The following is a 23,554-nucleotide window of genomic DNA, read 5'->3' on the forward strand; positions in this document are numbered from 1 at the left end:
AGTGTGTGTGAGTGTGTGTGTGAGTGTGTGTGAGTGTGTGTGTGTGAGTGTGTGTGAGAGTGTGTGTGTGTGAGTGTGTGTGTGTCTGTGTGTGTGTGTGATGTGTGTGTGTGAGTGTGTGTGTGTGAGTGTGTGTGAGTGTGTGTGTGTATGTGTGTGTGTGTGTGTGTGTGTGTGTGTTTTAATTAGGATTTTCCTTATTGGCAGATGTTTTACGGTAAGGGAAATTTGTCTATTTTTCTATTGTTTTGTTCACTGCTCATTTTATGACAGGAACTTCAGTTTTATTTCTTCAACGCCCCAACTCCTTGCCAAAAATTCTTGGTGGGGACATTGGCTTTACATTGTCTATACATTGAATTGTCATTGTTTCACATACTTAGGAAATTTAGTCTATGCTCATAGGATTTATTATTTTTCTTAATCCAAAGCATCTTTATAGATCACAATAAACAGTTTCACTTGTTCTCATTAAGGAACTATATATTTCTTGCTGGAATTACTTCATGGTGTTTACTGGGTTTTGTTGTGTGCAGGCTGTTTTTGTGACTACTGCTAATGCAAAAGGGATGTTTCAACACTGTCCCTTCTGCTCCTTGTTGTATCTTAGAGGGAGTATTCAGGTGCTGTTCTAGCTTGCTTTCTGTGGCTATAATGAGATATTTGTACCCTGGCAATGTGCAAGGAAAAGTATGGGGTTTAGAGAGCTACTGGGAATTGAACCTAGGGCTTCTGCAGGCAAGTTAGATGCTCTATTACTGAGCTACATCCTCAGCCCAGACACTGGTTTTGTTAACTCACAGTTCTGGAGGAACAGCATAGTACTAGCATCTTCTCGGCTTGACAACATGGAGGCTGGTATCGTGGCAGGAGAACACACACAAGGGGGAGAGAACAAATGGTAAGGTAGGAAGCAAGAGAGCTTCAGGGTTGGCTCACTCTTTTCAAACAAACCCCTCTCCAGGAATTAACTGACATCCACAACAACCACCTCAATCCTTTCCAAGTGTGGTGCTAGCAAAGACCTCACGGCCTTCTCTCAGCTCTTTTATTTAAAGTTTCTGTCACTTTTCAACATGACCAGACTGGGGACCAAGCTTCCAGTCCATGACCCTTTGGGGGACATGTTCACCGGTTTCCAAGTCAGAGCACTTGCCTTCACCTGTGCACCCCATTTAATGCTCACGTTCATATTCAGGGTATTGCTGTTGGTTTCCTTGGATTCATAGACACAGGGTATATAGGTATCTAATATTATTTATAAATAATAACTCACACCTCTCTTTTCTTGTTTTGTTCTTGCATGTTAGAACTTTTATGACAATGGACATATTTACCTTGTTCTGGACTTTGAAAGGAAAATCTGTAGCATTTTTTTCAGAATATATAATAGTGGATAACCTCTAATATGAATAGTCCTTATGTTTTGGAGAAACGGTTCCTTTATTTCCTTTTCTTTTTGGGAGGGGAGGTTGCCTTTTTATTTCTGACAGGGTTTCTTTATGTAGCCCTGGCTGTCTTAGAACTCACTAAGTAAACCAGGCTGTCCTCGAACTCACAGAGTTCTACCTGCCTCTGCCTGGGATTAAAGGTGTTTGCCACCATGGCCAGCTCTTGGGTCACTCTTGAGATAGGATCTCACTCTGTAGACCTGGCTAGCCTAACACTCACTATATAGCCCAGGCTTGCCTCAAAATTATGACAATATGCCTGTCTCAGTTCCCCAAGTAATAGGACTACAGGCATAAGGCACCCCACTTAGTTAATGCAGTAATGGGCATCCATCCAGGGCTTCGTGAATGCCATTTAGGCAAGCACTCTGTCAGCTAAGCAACAGATTATTTTTATAACATTCTAGCAACAATTTTATTGTTTTTATAGTATATGATAATAAGGTGCTTGTGAATAGCTGTGGCCCAACTGCTTGTGTTCTTGTTCGTGACTTTCATAGTCAGCTAAGCTGAGGGAGTTGGGTATCATTCCAGCCTTTTCGTCCCTGTGCCATTTTATACAGTGAGAGATTATGTATTTATTTAGAGCTTGGAAGGGTTTCCCAAAAAATGACCTGGTGCCAGATCCTCTGCTTTGGAAGCACATTATTCTCTAACGTTTCTAGTTTCTTCCTTTAGTGTTTTGTCTCTCCTGGTTTCCCGTTTCTCACCTGGTTTTGGCTTTGTACTGTGCTAGTCACTCATTTCAAGGCACTCTTTTCACTCTGAGCTGACACATCACTTGGCCTGGAGGAAATGCCGCGTGCGATGACTCTGTCTCGCTTCCAGTAATGGTCCATACTTTTAAAAAGTGCTTTGCTGGGCGGTGGTGGTGCACGCCTTTAATCCCAGCACTCGGGAGGCAGAGGCAGGCGGATCTCCGTGAGTTCGAGGCCGGGCTGGACCGACAGCCTCCAAAAAAAAAAAAAGTGCCTTGCTGGTACTTCCACAGTTTCCCCTCCCTCTTCCCATTCCTCCCCTTCTCTCTTCTTGGTACTCGGCCCCCCCAAATCTGAACCATCTTGACTGTTGCAGAGTCTGAATGCTGTCTCCTCAGGTGCCCCCAACATTTCTCTTTGAGACTCTGCCTAGACAACAGAAGGTTCCTAACACTGGTTTTCTTTCCCTTAAGAATCACTGTCCTGTGCTGCCTGTGGCCTGTGGTTTTCCAGTGGAGGCAGAAGGGTGGGCCCAGTTCTTTTTACTTCCTCCTGCCTGGAAGTAGAAGTCAAGAAGTCCTCATTCTCAAGGTTAGCAGTGTAGTTCTATGTTGAACACTGTTCTGACAGACTTGAGGCCTGCCTTTGATTCTGTGCACTGAGAGGGACCAGGGAAACCCCTCATTCCTGGGTTTTCATCGAGTTGTCTCCATTGATTGTTTGTTCTTCATGCTTTGGTATTTTTTTTCTTAAGCCAAGACCAGTGCTGGATATTATATTTTCGGATCCCTTATAATGCAAAGCTTTCAAGGTTAGGAATATATTTGCTGGGGCAATGGCTCCATTGATGCTTGCTATGCAAGCATGGTGACCTGAGTTTGTCCCCAGAACCCATGTAAAAAAGTCAGGTGTAGTGGCCTGCTTGTAATCCCAATACTCGCGAGACAGGCACAAGCAGATGCATGGGTTTGGCTAGTTGGCCAGCCAAGCAACTTGGCAAGCTCCAAGACAGTCGGTGACCCTGCCTCAGACATGTGGGTGGTGCCTGAGGAATGACACCCCAGGTTGTCTTCTGTACTCCACACACACGCACACATATACCCACAAACACGTGCAAACTCATAGAAACAGGCAAGCAGATATACACATATACAGAACATACTTGTGTGACCCTCCCATTTGTGTGTGCTTGTATATGAACAGAGTAAAGGTCAATTCTCTCCTTCCACTATGTGGGTCCCGGGGATTGAACTCAGGCTTGGCAATAATTGCCTTTACCTGCTGAGCCATCTTGCCAGGCTTGTTTGTTCCTCATCCGCACAAATGAGATTTGCTGCATTTTATCCAGGTTTGAATCTTTTTTTTTTTCTTCTGTGGGTCCGAGTTTGCTTGGAACACAAAGAACATTTTAAACCTGCAATATTTTTCAGTCTCGTTGCTTTTGTTCTTTGATGGTGATCGTGTACTTCTGCTCCACTTTCTGGGCTCGAATCCTTTGAAATATCCACATTTTCGATACCACAGATCTAGTTCTCTTCCCTATTTATCCCATCTTCATTTCCATTACTTTCATCTCATTGTCCCTTTATTCGGAATTCAAGGAAATGTTTCGTGCTCGCCCTCCCTGTGTTCATTCAGGCTTCTGAGGAGCCAGGCTTATTCTTTGTCACTTACAATATGAATTTGAATGTTGCTTTCAACTCCTTTCCTTGCAAGCTTCCCGTATCCCCCCTAGCTCCATCTGTTTCCATTTGTCTTTGAAATGTCCGTTTATTTTTCCCATTTAATTTTCTTCCTATATCTCAGCCTTTCTTCTTTTTGTTGGTTTTTGTTCTCGCTTCATAGAAGTTATGATTACTCACACCCTATTGAGGGTGACGCATAACTTCTGCTGCCCTGCCGCTTGCTGCAGGGACAAATCACCCTCTCAGATGTCATCTTCTGGGCTTTGTTTTGTTTTGCATTTTTTTCCCCGAGACAGGGTTTCTCTGTGACTTTGGAGGCTGTTCTGGAACTAGCTCTTGTAGACCAGGCTGGTCTCGAACTCACAGAGATCCACCTGCCTCTGCCTCCCCAGTGCTGGGATTAAAGGCGTGAGCCACCACCACCCGGCTAATCTTCTGGGTTTTGAAAATGCTACCACCTCTTTCTCGTGCTTTACATTTTTTTCAGAATTAAAAAATTGCTCTTTAGTTTTTCCCACCTTATATTTTAAATGCCTTTTTTATTATTAAAAGGACACATAACATAAAATTTGCCATTGTAACTATTTTTAAATTATTTTAGATTATGTGTATACGTATGACTCTGAGTGCAGGTGCTGAGGGAGGTCAGAGGGCTTGGGTCTCTGGAGCTGTAGCTACAGGGGCTGTGAGTGGCTTGACATGGGTGCTGGGAACCAAACTGGGGCTCTCTGCAAGAGCGATACTTGCTCTTAACCACGAGTCATCTCTCCTGTCTGCTTAACTATTTTTCAAGTGTACAGGTTTAGTGTATAGCGAGATGGCCTAGCGTTTGCCACCAAGTCTGGCAATCCATGCTCCATCCTCAGGATCCATAGCAGAAGGAGAGAACTAACTCTTACAGGCTGTCCTCTGACCTCTACGTGTGCATCATGGTACACGACAAATGTAATATTTAAATTAAAAAATAACTTCCTAGCCGGGCGGTGGTGGCTCACGCCTTTAATCCCAGCACTTGGGAGGCAGAGGCAGGTGGATCTCTGTGAGTTCGAGGCCGGGCTGGACTGACAGCCTCCAAAACAATACAGAGAAACCCTGTCTCGTAAAAAACTAAAAAAACAAAAACAAAAAAAAACAACAAAAAAAATAACTTCCACGTTATGGTTTAATAATAGTCCAGTGTGCATTTAGAATTAACTTGTCTATTCATTTACCTACTAATGGATTTTGGGATGTAGGTTACATGTATAGTGAGGCTGTGAATACAGTGTATGCATCTCTTTGAGTCCCTGCTTTGTTTCTTCTCTTTGAATAGGACCCCCACCCCTTCCCAGCATCTAGATATATGGAAGTGATGGGAATTTTTCATGGTTTCATTCACTCTTCTTTCTGGGAAAACTCAGCCTGCTCTTCAGAGAAAGAAGAGGACAGGGCAGCTGTGCACATTGCTACATCAGAATACTTATGCAGGACTTCCCAGGTTCCTGGATTTTGACCAATAGACATTTTTTCCATTTTCTAGTTACACCAGCTGGGCTGTTGTATTTCACAAGGCAATGCAGAGGGAGACCCTCACCATCAGCTCTCTGACCAGTTCTGCCAGGGCTAACAGAGAGGAAGATTCTGGGTTAGTGCTACTATTGCTCGAGGGTTTAGTTATAGACACATTCCAGTGTGTGTGTGTGTGTGTGTGTGTGTGTGTGTGTGTGTGTGTGTGTGTGTAGAGGCTACATTTCCCTGTTTTAATGAATACAGCTTAAGCTTGAATGTGAATCATTTGTTTGCTTCATTTCCTCTTCAGACGGGAGGAGGGGAACTGTGGCCAGTCTCACTGTTTGTGGAAATGGTTGGGGTCGGTCAGTCAGGACTACAGAGAGGCTGGGTATAAAAATGGAAGATACCTGGTGGCCTCTAAAAAGACATATTAAGAAAAGATCTGAAGGGACGAGTGTGAAACCATTTTAAAAGGCCACAACTCTGTGAAAGCGCAAGGACGAATAACGACCGTGGATTCTGGGATGGGAGCACATACAGAGGCATATTTGCAGCTCACGTGGAGAATGAGAAATCAAGCTGCGGAGCCAGTTCAGGGCCAAGCTAAAGAGGCTGTAGGTGACCAGAAGCCATGGATGACGCTGAGTAAGAGAAAAGCAAGATTAACTTGGCAACAATTCTCTAGTTTATATGATTGAGAGATGAATAGATGGGTGATGATGGATGGATGGATGGATGGATGGATGGATGGATGGATGGATGAAGAGGAGATAGGGAAACCAAGAAATATGGTATTAAAATCAAGCAGGTATAACTTCTCCAGTTCTCATACAGTTCAACATGGGGGAGAAAACAGTTTATTGGAAAGCCTGGAACCCTGGCTGGAAATCCAGAACTAAAATGTATTTTTACCCTTTCTTCTTCTCTTGCTCCTTCCTCTAGAAGTGTTAATATGTGATTCGGAGATAGGTGGTGGTGGTGCGCACTTTTAATCCCAACACTCGGGCAGAGGCAGACGAATCTCTGAGTTTGAGGCTAGCCTGGTCTACAGAGCAAGTCCCAGGATGGTCAGGGATATGCAGAGAAACTGTCTCCAAAAAAAAGAAGACTTGGTTTGACTTTATTCCCTCTTGTACCTATTTACTACAGTACCTGCTTATAGTATCTTTAAAACACTGGCTTGTTGCTCATATTCCCTAAACTCTGATGTCACTACCCTCTGTCTGGAGAGGCAAGTTGGGGAAAACCCCATTTGCTTTCCTCCTCCACCAACCACAGCTGCCTTTGCCAAGGGCAGGCACCAAGCCCAAGCAACCACAGAACTCAGCTCCCAAACACATCTCAGACAGCCAGGCAGGTCCCCAGAAACCAGCCTGTAGTTTGGAATTCAATGGTTGGAGGATAGGAGGGGGGGTGAGATGGGATAACTTTTTGCAGTCCCCACCCCCGGATTCCGGGATTGTCACCCACAAAGCTGGCCTTCTGCCCAGATCTGTGGGTCCATGTCTTCAGGGGAAGCTCATGAAGGCTAAAGAGTCTCCTGCTACCTTCCTCCTGTAGGGCATGTAATTATTTTTATATATTGCTGCCGATTAGAACACAAGGAATGGCTTGCAGAAACGCTCAGGTAGCGGCCTTTGATGTACACAAAGGAAGCGGCTGCTCTGCCTCCTGGGGCTCTTGCACACCCATCAAGTCTCCTGACAGATGGAGGGGAAGGGTGGCTTGGGCATTAGCATGGCTTGGAGAATGAGCTGGAATTGCCTTCATGTTAATATCCTACTTTTGATCTATTGGAAGGTTGACAGTGAGAGCATCTTGCTAGGTGACATAAATCAGAACTGATGAAATCCCTCTTCTCCAGCAAATTCAGCCCTTCCTTGTGGGGGGCAAGGAAGAGGAGAGGGATCTCCACCCTGAAGCCTCCCTGCTCCTCCAGCCACTGCTGGGTACACACAGCAATTCAGGGCTCCTTCCACCTCCACTCACCCCAGTTCTCAGCTCAAGCTCCTGGTGGCTCAGGCGGCTTGTTCTCTGCTCTTCAATAGCTCTCTGCCTGGGACCCAGCCTCTAGGAATGATCCAGCCCCAGATCTCCAGAGTTTAGTCTGAGGATGCTCCTGTATGGGTATGCTAAGATTAGGGGTCCTAAGATTAGGATCCAGATATGGAAGTCATGGCTGGGAGCCATGGAAGAGGACCCAAATGCTGGGTGTCTTCAAGGAATGACTCTTGGAAACCAAACTTTTCCAAGGGTCCTGACAGCAACAGGAGCTGGGAGAAGGGAGCATTAGGACAGTAGACTCAAACTTAGCCCACTATCTTCTAGGTTCTGCCTTATCATCATCCTGTGATTTGGGCCAAGTCACTTGGTCCCTCAGAGATCTCTGGTTAAATGGGGTCACTTCTGGCTCTCATTTCTATGACCCTGGTCCCTTCTTTTTTTACGAGACAGGGTTTCTCTGTATTGTTTTGGAGGCTGTAGGTCCAGCCCGGCCTTGAACTCACAGAGATCTGCCTGCCTCTGCCTCCTGAGTGCTGGGATTAAAGGTGTGTGCCACCACCGCCCAGCTGATTCTGGTCCCTTCTTAACAAGCAGTTCTCTGGATGGTGCTGGAAGTACATTGCTAGAGACTGAACCCAGGGAATTGCGCAGGGAGGTAGCTGCTCTACCTGGGTGTCTTTGGCACTCAGCCCCGTTGCTGAACTTGACAAATAAGGAGCACATACTTGGGGGCATAAGGATGCAGTGGTAGAGCACTTGGCTAGCCTGCTCAAGGCCCTGGCTTCAATCTCCAGGACCACTCCTCCACCCAGTTCCACTCCCCCACCCCATCTAAATCCACAGTGTCGAGACGTTCAGGGAATGAGGCGATGTAGTTCCTCTTCCTAGGGCTTTCCCAGTATAGTGTAGAAAAAAAATCGAAGTAGGCACTGAGGTAAAGACAGTTGGAGACCCAAAGTTGGTCTTCATCTTCCTCCATCTTGATTGACACCCTTCCTGCTCCTCGAATCTATGGCCTCCTTTCATTCTACGTCTGTGTCTCATTTTCAGAAACTTCCCTCAAAAAGCTGTTCTCCAATAAAAGGTTACCAAGTGACCAGGTTTTTTTTTTTTTGTAAAACAATAGCAGGCAGATTCTATTCTGTAAAAAGGGAATATTGTTCACATGGTAGGACTTCAGTCATCTTGAGATGCTTTCAGGGTGGGGGTAAAGTTGGCTGCCTGAGCCTCCGTATCACATCATATGCTTGTAAACTGCCCTGTTTGACAAGCCCCTGTCTTGGGACCCAGGGACAGAATAAGGAAGATTTTATCTAAAGAAGGTTTAGACCCCTTGTAGGGTACAGACCCAAGATCCCCTCTTCTTGGGCTTCCCCCCGGTGCAGGTGAAGAAACTGAGCCTAGGGAGAAGAAAGGAACGTGCTGGATACTCCATGTCTCAAAGGAACAAGACCCCAGCAGTCACCTGAGTGCCACTCTTAGCTCCCGCCCTCCCAGTCCCTATGGTTAGAAAGCAGGCACACCATACCCTCAAGACCAGCACATTCTCCTCCCCTTGCCTCTCCAACTTCCCTCGGCTCCTGGTCACTCCATGGGTTTTCTCCTTTCCCATGGCAGGCTTTGGCCGGACATCTATACATCTATACATCATCTATACATCTTCCCACTGCCAGACATTCTCCACTTTCTTTTTTTCTTTTTTTTTTAAATTTTAAATAGCTTGTTTAACATGTCAATCCCAGTTACCTCTCCCTCCCCTCCTCCCGCCCCCCCCTACCATCCCCCCCCATCCTCCCACCCTATTGCCAATTCCTTCCGCATAGGGGATATCTAGAGTCTATCATTTCATTCAGGGTAGGGTCCAGGCACTTCCCTAAGAGTCCAGGCAGAGAGAGCAACCCTCTTTGTGTTGTAGACACACAATGTCTGTTAGTATTCGAGGGACAAACACTGATCCACTGCTCAGGACCCCATAGGTAGCCCAGGCTTCCTCATTGACTCTCACATTCAGGGGGTCTGGATCGGTCCCATGCTGGCCTCCCAGCTGTCGGTCTGGGGTCCAAGAGCTCTCCCCTGTTCAGATCAGCTGTCTCTGCTGGTTTTGCCAGCCCATTCTTTGCCAATTTGCTCTTCACTCCTCTCTCTCTGTCGCTGGGTTCCTTGGGTTCTGTTCAGTGTTTAACTGTGGGTGTTTGCCTCTGCTTCCATCAGTCACTGGATGAAGGCTCCAGGATGGTTATAGACATCAATTTCACTATCAGGAATAAGCATTCGAGGTGGTCTCTACACTATTGCTTAGCTTGCCAACGGATGACACCATTCTCCACTTTCTACCTGAAGGAATTTCAGTTTTCTTTAAGGTTCACTATGAATGTCACCCTCTCACTTCTTTTCGGAAGCCTGGCCTACCTTCCCTGTCCTAATGATCACACTTTGTCACCTCTTCAGACCCTCCTCCTTCTTCTCCAGGATATGGACACAACTACACAACCTCAGGATTGGTTGCTTATGTGTTCACTTATGTACTATGAGTTCCCCCAAAAGGCAAGAACCACTACCACCTGTCTCTGTAACCCTGATGTCTCACACAGAACCTAATTTCTCAGAGCTGTCCAGTCTGACAGTCACTAGTTTCAGGTGTCAATGAAAATGAAATAAATCAAAAACTGATTCATCAGTAGTGACTCAGATTTGAAGTCTTCAACAGCCCTGGGTGCCTCATGGCTACTGTGTTGGACAGCACCATTCCACTGGTCACAGAATGTTCTGTTGGACAGTTTTTCCCTAAACACCAGGGACACTCAGCCACCAGCATGGAGAAGGGAGGGTCTAGAGAATCTTTCTTTGCCTAGACTACATGTGCCTTGGTACCTGGCACAGAGAAGATGTTGGATGGGGAACTTTGGGTGTGGAGTCTTATCACATATTCTAGGCTTGGTTACTATTTCTAGAACCAATATTCTGCCTGGTCTTTATTTGGAAAAAGCTCCAAGTGGCACTCCCTGCGCTGGGACTGCCCTCCTGAGCTGAGACACCAGGTAGGGCCTTTCAGGACAAGCTTGGATGCTCACACCTACATAAGGGAAGACTTTCCAGTAGTCTGGATTGCATGGCAGTCCCTTGAAGATGAAGGGCTCTGCTTCAAGGGTTACCCAGCTCTTCCCTTGGATAGGGATGAGAGGCACTTGCTGAGGACAGGGGCAGGGGTCCCTGCTACCCGCCCCCAGCCCAGGGTTAACGTCACGCCTTGGGTATCTTCCTCCACTCCAGCTTGTGATCTGCTGCCACCCAGCCTTTCCTGCCTCTGCCACCTCCTCTCCAGCTTTGGCTCCCACACCTGCAAACCTTGACTCTTCCCTGCAGGTCTTCCCCGCTCTGGGCATTTGCTCCTGCTGCTCTTGCTGCCCTGTGTGCTCTTTCTCTAACACTGCAGAGAATCCCTAGCCCTACCTTGGTTTAAATGCCACCTCCTCTGTGAGGCCTTCCTGGACCCTGTCTCTGGCTCCGAGAGTGTTTTCTACAAGCTAGATCAAAGAATGTGTAGCTATGGATTTAAAGCCAAGAGGCTTTGGAATCAGACCAATGGCTTCCCTCCCCTCCCTGAGCCTCTTTCACTATATGCAAAGGGCTGGGGTTAAGATTAAGTAGGATTGTATGTGTACAATGCTTGCTACACCTGCCAGTGTTCATCCTCACTATACGTTAGCCAGGCCTAGATAATCTTAGTAAATAATAAAGTAAATAGACTGAGAATTTCGGTGGTGGGAGATTATGTGTTACTCAAGGTCGACTCCCAGAGCTGAGCACAATACTGACAACATTGGTATAAACGGATTGTTGAGTTTAACCATTGGTAGGATGCTGTCTGTAATGAGGGGCATTTGAGGAAACCTGATAGGCAACAGGGGATACCCCCAGGGTAGCAGAGCTTTCTGGAGGCCTTCCTGACAGAAGAGCCCTAGAATAGTGCCAGTATCACAGGCAAAGGCACTCCAAGTACTGGTGCCTAAGATACCTGAGTCAGTACAGTCTTAGTTCCCGTATAGATAGTCCTTATGCCAAGCGGGGCCAGGGCATGCCGTGCACAAGGAGCCCACGCCCATACCATGGGAGCCCCGTGGCCTCTGTGCAGAAGCTGGCAACTGGTACAGAGGCTAGTGCTGGGGCGGGAGCCAGGGGCCCTTGCTGCCTGTGGAGGCCTGGGGCTCCTTGCTGCTCTGCAGGTGCTGGCCTGCTTCTTCTGGAACCCTTACCTTCCCTGGCAGGCTCTTGGTCAGGGCTGTTGGTCCCTCCAGGCAATCAACGGCTCCTATGGAGAATATTTTCCCTACAGAATAACCATTTCCACAGTGTCTGCCCCCACTCTCTCTTTCCCATCCTCCCCCTTCCACCCTCATCAATGGCCAGGGAGCCTCCACTCCATTCTCCCGCCCCCCCTTCTCCAGTGCACCACTGAAAGTCAGTCTGTGCCTTCTTGAGCTCGAGATAGGGCTTAGAGATGAAGACCTAGGCCTGGGTGTGTCCCAGAGCAATCAACAACTGCTTGAACCTTTGCTGTCCTCAAGTCTCTTTCCCCCTATTTCTTCCTTCTCTTCACAGTTCCTATTAGGAAAGGAGAGCAGAAATGGCCCACAACTCCTGGGAGAGTTTGAAGCAAAGTTTAGTGCTGTTTTTATCTTTCTTTGATGATGGTGGGAGTGGGGGTGGTCTGGGCTCTCATATCCAGGCTAGCCTGGAACTCACTATGTAGTCTGGGCTGGTCCAATACCTTCAGTCCTATTTCTACCTTCCAAGAGCTGAGAATCCGTGCGAGACTCAGCATTCGCAGGACCATCTTGTAAGATGCCACACACACATTTTGCATTGAGCCTTGGAAATTATGCAGCTGGTCTGGAGGGTCAGAGTGGTGGATGACTCCGAAGAAAGACAAGACAGCCAGGATGGGCTAAGAGTTGGGGCAGAGAAGTCTGCCAGTCTGAGTTTGGTCACTGGGATGACTGCTGACTGGGGGTCTCTTCCCTGAACTTGAATGTCTGAAATAGAACCTCTGTCCCCTTTCTTTCTCCAAAACAAAACAATCAACAAAAACAACTGGTGGACCAATGAGAGCAAGGAACATTCAGAGTTCTAGGTCTGGCAGAAGGCCTTTCTTCCAACGAAGGGGCAACATTACAGAGACCTAGCTCTCTCTAACTGGGTGAGAAGCAGAGTCCCCTTTCCAGATGTGGCCCAGCCATGCCATGTGAAGCCTTCTTCAAACCACCTTCCCTCCTGAATTCTGCTTCTCAGCTTCTCACCACTCTTGGAGCCCCCTGTCCTGTATTTGTTGCATCCTGTCTCATCATGTGGCTTAGCTGGAGAGGAGACCTCAATCGTGACTAACCTGAGCAGGGCAGAAGAGACACGCTAGCCCTGTTTCCTCGGCTGTCTTCCTGGTCTCTCCGGAGCCAACTGGCTTTTAGGTTCTAATCAGCCTAGACTCAAAAAGCAAGAACTGTCAGTCACCAGACCTAGAGTTTCTAAGGCACCTGCCCCTCTTAAGAGAATCCCTGGCAGAGGCTGGAGAGATGGCTCAGTGGTTAAGAGCCCTGGCTGCTTTTCCAGAGGACCCAGGGTCAGTTCCCAACACCTATACACTGGTTCACAGCCACCCATAACTCCAGTTCCAGAGGATCTGATGCCCTCTTCTGACCTCTGTTGACACAGCATGCATATGAACATACATGCATGCAGGCAAAACCGTTGTACATACTTTTAAAAATTAATGAATCTATAAAAATCTCTGATGATTTCATAAGTCAGCTAGTGGCACATAGAGGAAAAAGTTCTAGAAAGTTTCCCTTATATGGATCTATTCCCCTGTGCCTTGCCTGTAAGAGCTTCTGATTTCCTACAGCTGAGAGACACATCTTTGTTTTGTTGTCCATCTGTCCGTCCGCCCATCCATCCATCCATCTTATCTACCTACCTACCTACCTACTTTTGTTTATTTGAAACAAGGTCCCTCGTAGCCCAGGGTGACCACAAACTATGTAACTGAGAATTAACTTGAACTGACCTTCCTGCCTCTACTTTCGGAACACCGGGATTACAGGTGTGCACTACCATAAATTTTATGTAGTATTGGGGGACTGAACCCAGGGCTTTGAACATGCTAAGCAAGTGCTCTACGAACAGCCACACCCCAAGCCCTCCTCATCACTTTGGGGGAGTCAGGCTAGTAGAGCAGACAGAAGCCCTGAATTTGCGTTCCAGACCTGATACTCCATTTGGCATTTCCTTTAATAGTGTATCAAGATCCTGGTGTGACATAAGGGAGCCCAGCATCCTTTGGGTCCCCATATAATGTGGTTCTGAGTTTTCACACCTGGGTCACCATTTGTGGACTGTTTCCTGTTGTCTAATCTGGAACTCTTCTGCTGCAACCTACCCCCTTTTTAGGTTCTCTACTCCCTTTGGTCTGGGGATAGCCAGGCCCCTTCTTCCTGAGAAGTCCTGCAGCTAGACCCTCTCCCCTTACCTGTTGCTTTTACCTCAGCAGGAGGCTGAGAAGTAGAAAAAGCAGCTGGGCCCTGGAGATGTTAAACTGTATCCCCAAAGCCCAGGCAAGCCCCAACTGGCCTGCCAGGGCCCTGCTAATCTGCCCTATCACCGCAGGGAAGAATTCTAATCGGAAAGCACTGGAGGGGCCGGGCCCACGTGGGGGAGAGGCACACTGTTGATTTTATTCCAGCGCTTAATTGGTATAATTGCTCTCTTCCGCCTGCCAAACCAGAGTCAGGGTTGGCTCTCCCACCTGTGGGTGGGAGCAGCTCTGAAAATTCGTAGTCTCCTGAGGCAGGTTCTCCTGACTGTACAGAAGCCCCCATTAGGCCCTTTCACTACCAAATGGCAGGGAAGCCCACTTACCCCAGAGGACTAGGCACCCCGGGGGAGCCTGAACCCTGCTTCAAAGTGGCTGGAAGGGTTTCTTCAGAAAGTGCCTCATCCTATGATGGAACCAGGTGGAGAAAGAGTGGGAGAGATTTCTCTGCATCACGGTGCTGACCCTTGATATTCTCTAAGAGTGGGGTGATCCTGGCGAGGGGAGAGATTAAGGCAAGTTTACTGCTCTTTGCTGGGGCGATCTCCCCCAAACCTCCGGACAGACGCCCTTGAGTCACTTGAACACAACACACAGACAAAGCCTCCATACCTACTGGTGCCAGGTGCCCTGTTCCTCCCTAGGGCCCCCAGGGCGCCCCTAGATAGGCTGTTATAAGGATAGAAGAAAGGGGGAGGGGAACAGCCAAGGACAGCAGTGTCACACACAGGCCAAAAGGAAGGGATGTGTGGCTGCATCTAACAGCTAACCCCCCATTCTCCATGCAGGATCAGAGTTGCCAGACAAAACTCAAATATTTTTCCAGATTTATCTTATTGGGGGCTCATCTCAGTGGTTAAAAGCATATATTACTTTGGAAGAGGACCCAGGTTTAGTTCCCAGAATCCACATAGTTCACAACCATTCCGAACTCCAAATCCAGGGGACCTGATGCCCTCTTTTGACCTCCATGGGCACCAGGCATGCATGTGATGCGCATATATACGTGCAGGCAAAACACTCATACACATAAATAAATCCGAAATTTAAAAAGATTTATTTTATTTTTAAATGACATGCACGTGTATGTGACTTGTGTGGATGTGTGCATGTGAGTGTAGGTGCCCACAGAGGACAGAGTCATCAGGTCCCCTTAAAGCTGGGCTTACAGACAGTTGTGAGCTGCCAACATGGGTGTTGGTAACCAAACTCAGGCCCACTGCAAAGAGCAGGATGTACTTTTAACCACCATACCATCTCTTCACCCCCTAAAATAAAAATCTTGCCAAGAACACACTTATACTGAAAAGTTATTCTTCCTTTATCTGATATTTAAATTTTACTGGGCATGGTTTTAAATATTTCATGGGACATTATTTTTTTTTGCTAAAAATTTTCCTTTATGTGAAATTCAAGTTTAATTCGATAGCACGTATGCTGTTATTGTTGCTTGTGAGACAGGGTCTCACTTTGAAGCTCAAGCTTGCCTTGAACTCATTATGTAGTCCAGGCTGGTCTTGCATTCTTGATCCTCCTGACTCATCTCTAGGTGTTTGTATTTCAGCTGACAGTGTGTGTTTGAATTCGCTGTACCCAACAGTACTGCCCTGGGTCTGCTCCATCAGAGAGCCAAGCTAGCATGGGTAGAATGTGTGGTTTCCCTGAGCACCCAGACAGGAATACAGGCTAGCGTGATTATTTCCATGTTCTTGTCCTATTTTGCTCTGCTTGCCAATTTGCTTGATTTTCCACTTTGGCATTTTCCTGTCCCCAAGTATCAGGGACAGGGCTACAAACACCTGTGCTTCCAAGGCCTACAACAGCTCTACCATAGCATTCTAGGAGATGCATGAGCTGTGGAGGCATCCTGGCTTTCTGCCTGAGAAGGAGGCTGGAAGGCTCCTGAAATCTGCCCTTCCTTGAGAGTTTTGAGAAGGATCCCTGTCCAAAGGAGGTTGAAACATACTAGACCCAGGAAGTCTTCGGACGCTAAATGACTAGCCTGGACGCAGTGGCCCTACCCAAGCTCTCCTGCCTGTGGATTGCACAAAATGCAGGAGATGAACTGAACAGGACTGTGCTGTACACATGGAAGCATGCAATGCGTGTGTGTAGGCATACTAGGGTGCTCATTCTCAAAGACGCGACTTCCTGGGGTTGACATAAGGACACTTGCTGCCAAGCCTGATGAGCTGAGTTCAGTCTCCTGAGGTGGGAGGGGTGAACTGACCCCTGGAAGTTGTCCTCTGACCTTCACATGTGTGTCCACAAACATACGAAATAAATAATAAATACAAAACAAGATTTTTGTTTCGTAAGTGACTTCCATCCATTCTAGGCTTACAGGATTAAAAGCCCCCCCACCCCAGTCCTGTCCCACTTCCTGTCTCCTTAAGTAGGTGAACAGGTTCTCATCTCCCTTGATATGCCTGGAGTGCCAGCATCACATAATGGGAGGCACATGGACTTAAGTGTCTACAAACTCGGGTTCAAATCGCATGTCTTTGGCTCACTAGCTGAGTGATTTAGCAGGCCAACCCCTGTAGAGTGGGACTAGTCAGAGTCATCCTGTGGTAGTGTTGGGAGGACACAGATCACCTACTTGCACCTGGCTCTGTATCTGGCATAAGACAAGTGCTCATAAAGCAAAACAGTGACTAGTGCTTGTGTCATGATCATCCACAGAGTTGCTTTCACTTCAGGGAAGGTGGCACCACCTGCACATGGAAATCAGTTCATGGCACTGTGAATTTACCCAGTAGGCAGGCAGTAGTGGAGGACAAAGTTCAGACCTGTCAGACTAGGCAGGCCCCAGCCCTCTGTCTCTTAGCTAGTGCCCTGCTTCTAATATTACCCTTCCCCAATACCTAAGTGACCTTCACTCCATAATACCTTCCCTCCTTCCCCACTTTGTTTTGTTATTTGGGCTTTTGGAGGGAAAGGTGTTTTGGAGGTAAGATATCATGTAGCCCAGGATGGTCTCCAACTCAATCTATACATGTTATATATTTAATCAAGATTCCATATACAATAGAAAACTTTAATATGGTTTTTGTCTTTCTGAGTCACATGACATAATCCTTATATTTATCTCGCTGCCACAGCATAACTTTATTTTTATTTATTGGTAAATAAATCTTCATTGTCTGTATTTACCATGTTTTCTTTCTCAGTTCACCTGTTGATGGGCCTCTAGTTCCTTATCTTGGCTATTGCAAATAGTGCAGCAAGAAACACAGATGTTCAAGTACCTCCCACCAGTCTATGCTTGATGTGGTGAGAGGTCTTTCCTAAATGCAGCCTTCAGAGTGTGTCCTAGTCATTTTGTCCTCATAACCAAAGACTGTATGTCAGCCTGTCCATCATAGCCCCCTGGATGCCAAGCTGGGGACTTTCTCCCAGGGGTGCATTAGACTATCAGGGACAGTACTGCTAAAGTAACTTGGGCAAGCGACAGACGCACCGCTGACCTTTCTCAAGCAGGTGTGTGCTGTCGGCATAAAAGAAAACCACTTCTTCCCACTCTTTCAATCAAACAATTCTCCTTTGGGTTTAGGACTGTGGATTTCAAGCTTTATGAACAAGACCTAAGGTTTTCATAATTTGGGTACCAGAGGTCTGTGTGGGAGAGCCATGGCATAAATCCAAGAGCTTGTCACCAGATCAGCTTGCCTTTGTTCCATGGGACCAGCTGTGCAAGGTAACAAACTAGGAGGCAGAAACAGTAGCATCTCATGGCTTAGGTACACCTGGGCATTCTATTTTGCTGAGCTACTGATATTTCTAGGGATCATAAAAAATGTTTTGTGCCCTGGAATCTCTGTGCACATAGTCACCCTTCCTTTGTTTACCTGTTCTGAGAAGCAGCAAATGAAGGATGTCTTAGTCACTGTTCTATTGCTGTGAAGAAACTCCATGACCAATGCAACTGTTACAGGAGTAAGAATTTAACCGGGAACTTGCTTACAGTTTCAGAGGTTTAGTGAATTATCAGCATGGCAGGGAGCATGGCAGCATCTAGGTAGCAGCTGGAACAGTAGCTGAGAGCTACATTCTGGTCTGTGGGAAGAGAGAGAGAGAGAGAGAGAGAGACAGACAGACAGACAGACAGACAGACAGACAGAGACAGAGAGAGACAGAGAGACAGAGACAGAGAGAGACAGAGACAGAGACAGAGAGAGACAGAGACAGAGAGAGAGAGAGAGAGAGAGAGAGAGAGAGAGAGAGAGAGAGAGAGAGAGAGAGAGAAAGCGCTTGGGCTTGGCATGGGCTTTTGAAATCTCAAAGCCCACCCCACTGACACATTTCCTCAAACAAGGTCAGACCGCTTAATCTTTCTAATCCTTTCAAATAGTGCCACTCCTGATGACTAAACATCCAAATATATGATCCTATGGGGGGGGGCGTCATTCTTATTCCCACCAGAAAGGGTTTTGCCTGTGGCATGCTTGGACCTACTATAGGTCAGTAACTTATCAGGGAGTCCCAGGGCTTTGGCAGAGGGGTTAAGGAGCAGGTGGTGCTAGGGATGGCTCAGAGAAAATGGCTTACATCAGAGAGGCATTTTTCTTTGGTTATGTCTAGAAGTTGGAAATTTTCCCTTCTGCCAGTGCAGGGGACAAGTCCATTATATATCCTTGGCGTGGACAGGGTTGGGGAAAATGTCATAGTCAAGTCAGGGGAGCTAAGGATGCCGGGGAAATATCGGCTATCACAGATGGGCGATGGCTTCTATGTTGGATCTGAGAGGAGCTGTTGGAGTCATAAATAGAAGTGCCATAAAGGATCAGGAATGTGGGTGGTATACGGAAACTTGAAAATGTGGGGTACATGATAAGTGATACTTGAGAGTGCAGAGTGCTGTTGGGGGCCTGGCTTTCCAAGCCTGGTGCATTCAAAAGCTTGATCTGCGACCTGCATTGAACTGGTCCTTCTCCATCCTCTTCTCCTTCCACCAGGCGCCTAGATGCGAACCTCATCTCCCTGGTTCCCGAGAGGAGCTTTGAGGGGCTGTCCTCTCTCCGGCACCTCTGGTTGGATGACAACGCACTCACCGAGATTCCTGTCAGAGCTCTCAACAACCTTCCTGCACTACAGGCCATGACCCTGGCTCTCAACCACATCCGCCGCATCCCCGACTATGCCTTCCAGAACCTCACCAGTCTTGTGGTGCTGTGAGTGCTGTTTCAGTCCCCACCACCCGCGGGCCTGGGAAGCTGCATGCTTCCTCCACTTGGGCCAGGAGCTTTGCTCTTCTTTGCATGTTGTCGAACCTTCTCATTTTCAGTTCCTTCTCTGTAGATTATGAATATGACCATCACTTGTGTCATCTGATGGAGTCATCCATAGGACGCTCTCAAAGCCAGGTGACAGTAAGCCCATAGAAGTGCTCTGAGGGTCACTAAAGGGACTAAGCATTATTATAATCAGAAATACTATTATAGTCAGCAAACAGAATAGCATTCCATGTTAATTGTAATATAAATCAAGAGTTTTTTTAAGTAATTCTCACCACCTTTGAGAACCAAAAGATGCAATCATATGCTTTGGCATAGGGATAGAATAAATCCATCTGATTTTGCATGCCTAAATAAGCAGGAAAGGCCATCACATGTAATTAGATGTCAAAGCCTCAGCGGGGTAATTACCTGGGAGATAGCATCCCTGGCAGGGATAGGGGCTGGGGTTAACTCTACTTTCCTAGTGGGAACTTTACAGTGCAAATTAGCTTCTAACTAATTGCTATGAATGATTGGTAAGTTCATAGTCTAATTACTAAGGGCTTGGAGGTCACGTGTAATTGCTCTGGGTTACATACTAATTGCTGCAGGAACATGTATGTTAGTGACTCTGCTGAATGGCAGCATTGCCTCCTTTGTTTTTGGATATCTGCTGTGGTTTTCTAGGTCAGCATGAACGGATGATGCTTAGTTCCGTGAGAGATGAAGATATAGGTAGTGATTTGTTTGTCTATTGTTCTGTCTCAGGAACTTAGAAAGTGAATATGAATGTCCCCAATGGAGTATTTCCTTCTATTAGAATGGCCATACCCTCTATCCTTCTGGGAGTCAGTGTGGTTGGTTTTAGCTTTGGTAATGTCCCTGTGACCTTGTATAGGAATGGGGTCAAGTCTCTGTGACAGACAAGATAACTGGAAAAATGAGAACTTTATGATGGGTCCCTGCTACATGGGCAACAATATGCATTTACAGAGTGTGTGTATGTGTGTGTCTGTGTGTGTGTGTGCGAGTGCATGCGTGTGCAAGTGCTGAAGGTCACAGAAGGATGAGACAGACTTGCTGGCCTGAAAGGACTTACAGGCTAGTCAGTTCCCTCTGTGAGGAAAGACAATCAAGGCAGCTGTATGATTTTTGCTGCTATAGCTTAGGCGTTAGAGACAGACGCATAGCACAGGGTGGATAAGAAGAAAGCTTCACGGGAGAAGCAGGACTGGGGCTGGACGTGGAGACATAATGGCATTGGACAAGCAAGGAGAATTAGAACATTAAGACACGGAGGAAGAGTCAGACACTGTCAGCTGTTGGTGAATCGGGCCATCCAGCTGTAGCAGAGAGTCCTTGTAGCAGAGTCTGTGTGTTTGGGGGGTGGGGTGAGGGGAGGCTGAGGAGGTAACTCTGGGGACAGACAATGGCAGAGTGAAGACTCTGGCTTTTATTTCCCAGTTGGGGAGGGAAGCTTGCAGGTTTTCAAGCAGACATTAAGGGATATTTTCGGATGGTTAAAGTAAAGGACAGATGGGAACACATGGAGACCAGAGACAGAAAAATGAGTTCTGAGGTTCTCATGTATCGAAGTTCAGTTTGGGGAGACAGCAGAAAGGATGAGAGGGAGGATGCTACTGTAAGAGGCATGTGAGAGGAAGAATTGACCTATGCCACAGGTTTTCACGGGGTAGGAGACCACGTTGAAAAGGAGTCATAGATTACTTCAAGGCCTGGTTGTGAGTTAGGAAGCTGGTATGAAATTCAAGCCCAATATAAGTCTACAAGGTGTGGGGATTCCACTGAAAGAACAAGGGATTAAAGGAGAAAAACTTGTACAGGGGACCAAAGCTGGAACAGCCCGGGTCCCTTGGCACAGAGTGAGACTAGAAGCATCACTTCTCTGTGTTTTATTAGTGTGTGAAGGAAAGTGTTTTGAGCAGGGAGCCATGTTGAAGGTAAAGAAGGCTGGAGGATGCTGTCCTGGGACTTTGAGATGAGCTATGGGGAAGCCCAGGAGGCAGAGGAGGAAGAATAAGCCCAAGAGGAAGCAAGAAAACGGTAGTTAAAACCAAGAGGTAGGCTGGGTGGTATGTGCTTGTGCCTGCAATTCCACAACCTGGAAGCCTGCGGCAGGAGGATGGCAAGTTAGAGACCAGCCATCCTCCTGCCGCAGGGTTATATGAGACCATATCTCCAAACAACAAAACAGAAAAGCTCGAGGGGTAGATGGAAACCTGTCAGGCGACACAGGCAGGCAGGAGTGATGGGAGAGACAAGGTGCCCTCCATCAAAGCCTGCACTCTGGCGCTGCTCTGACATGTACGAACCCTTTCCACACTGGTGGCACCAGAAACAACACTAAGTAGAAAGTCTAGTAACGTCCCGTATATAATCTTGTAAAGAGGTGCCAGAACTCTAGAACTGAATGGGTTCAAAGGAGAGAGGGAGAGGCTGGAGCTAGAGGTCTAGAAAGCTGAGGTGGTCTAGACCAGAGCTGAACGGGGAGGAGGAGAGGGTCTGGGAGGCCGATCAAAAGGCGTTTGGTGACAGTTGGGATAGAGGGATGGAGGAGATAGGAAAAATTACCTAGCCTTGGTAAGAGAAGAGAGCTTATTTTCAGAAGGCAATGGTTGTTTTCCTATAAGACCAGAAGATTCCTGAATTGGGGGGAGGGTCTGTCTTCCTTCCTGGGACCTGGTAGAGCAGGTGGGGGATGGGAGAACAGGGCCTCACAAGACTCTTGGCCCTCCCCACCTAGCTGGATGGCTCTGGTTGAGCGCCCTCACAACTCAGCAACATCTTTGCCAGCCAGCCTGCTTTTTTACCCCTCATAAGTGATTTCCCTTTTCTGCCTAAAGATGTTTGTAAATTCTTGAACTTTAACAGCGTAACTCAAATATGCCACAGTGTAGAAAGTTCTGCATCTAATTTTCCAGGAACAATGGATGCCTTTGAGGGGCGAATTCTGTTCTTTCTTCTGGAGAATTTTTGTATTATTGTATCTTCAGCCTCCTGTTGGGAATCCTTTCTTTGAGAGACCTCGGTTACTGATGTACCCCCACATCGCTCGGGTTTTAACTATTTTAACCGTTGCTTCACTCTGCCATGCTCACCCTGAGTGTGTCCAGCTTTCTTTTCCTTTATCTTATTTTTATGTGTGTGTGTGCCCAGATGTATGTTTGTGCCCCGTGTGCATGCAGTGCTCACAGAAGCCAGAAGAGGGTGTCAGATCCCCTGAGGCCGGAGTCGCACGTGGTTTTGAACGATCCAGTATGGATGATGGGAAGTGAATCCCAGTCCTCTGTAAGGACAGCAAATTCTCTTCATTATTGAGTCATCTCTCCAGCCTTGCACCTAGTTTTCTTACTGATACAAGCCAACTTTCACCACTGCACACTCTGTTCCTTGTTTCAAACTGATTAGCTCATATATATTATATAGTGTATATGACATAGATTACATATCATATATATTAATAATGCAGTTTGGGGCCTTAGCTTTACTGCCTTAACCTACAATGTCATTTTTCCTTTCATTTATTTATTTATTTTTTGTCTTTGATACATCATTTAGGATGTTTTGTAGCAGAAGGCAACTGTGATCAGTTTCCTACTATTCCTCATTCATTGAGTGTAAATTTTTTTGTTTGAGACAGGGAACCAAGTAGTCCAGGCCAGTCGCCAACTCACTGTGTAGCCAAGAATAACTTTGTGTTCCTGATCCTCCTGCCTTTACTTCCAAAGTTCTGGGATTCCAGGATTTCACCACCACACTCAGCATTAATTGCATTTTCTTTAGGGCTTGGAACTTCACTGTCCCTTACAATCCCCTCCTCCCTTTGTCACCCTGTGATTTCTTTCCTCTGGAACTCTCACAAAACTCTGCTCCAACACATCGTCTCTAGGCCTCTTGGTTGCCCCCTCAAACCTGCCGTACGTGGGTCAAGTCCAAAGAGGTAGGCTTTGTCCCATTTTCAGTACCCTGGTGGGGTGGGAGAGAGAGGCACCATGCTCTGAGGTGGTGGTGGCCAGTCTTGGGTCGACCACCTGGGGCTGCTTCCTCTTCCCTTGTGTATTAAGTGTGGCGTTCACTCCCTCCACCCAGTGCTACAGGCTAGCACCTCCGGCTCCCTACCTAATGAGCAGCCTCAAGCTTTGGATTTTCTTTCTCTTTCACCTGTTCCCTTTGGAAGACAGAGTAGGGAAGAAAAACAAGAATGTTTGCGTGGTTAGTTCTCACAAGCTAGTGTTTATTTTTTAGGGAGCAAACTCAGATTTTGTTTTCTCACCTGCTTATTCTCTGGAGAAGGCACTGGCACAGACTTCCAACTGTCTGTCTGGCCACAGGTCTTCAGTGTAACTGTCTACACAAGGCTGTGTGCCTTTTTCCACTTTTTACTCCTTGTGAGGGTTCAGGT

General features: G+C 47.0%; 1 protein-coding gene across 1 annotated transcript in view; it reads left to right on the forward strand.

The window, feature by feature from the left end:
* Lgr6 (leucine rich repeat containing G protein-coupled receptor 6) overlaps positions 1 to 23,554 on the forward strand; it is a 120,200-nt gene that overhangs the window by 58,294 nt on the left and 38,352 nt on the right. The window contains exon 5 of the mRNA XM_005073388.4: positions 18,871 to 19,086. Coding sequence (XP_005073445.1) covers positions 18,871 to 19,086 — 216 coding nt within the window. The remainder of the gene's footprint in view (positions 1 to 18,870; positions 19,087 to 23,554) is intronic.

The sequence above is a fragment of the Mesocricetus auratus genome, unplaced genomic scaffold (genome assembly GCF_017639785.1).
Source record: "Mesocricetus auratus isolate SY011 unplaced genomic scaffold, BCM_Maur_2.0 Super-Scaffold_100676, whole genome shotgun sequence".
Classification (NCBI taxonomy): Eukaryota; Metazoa; Chordata; class Mammalia; order Rodentia; family Cricetidae; genus Mesocricetus; species Mesocricetus auratus.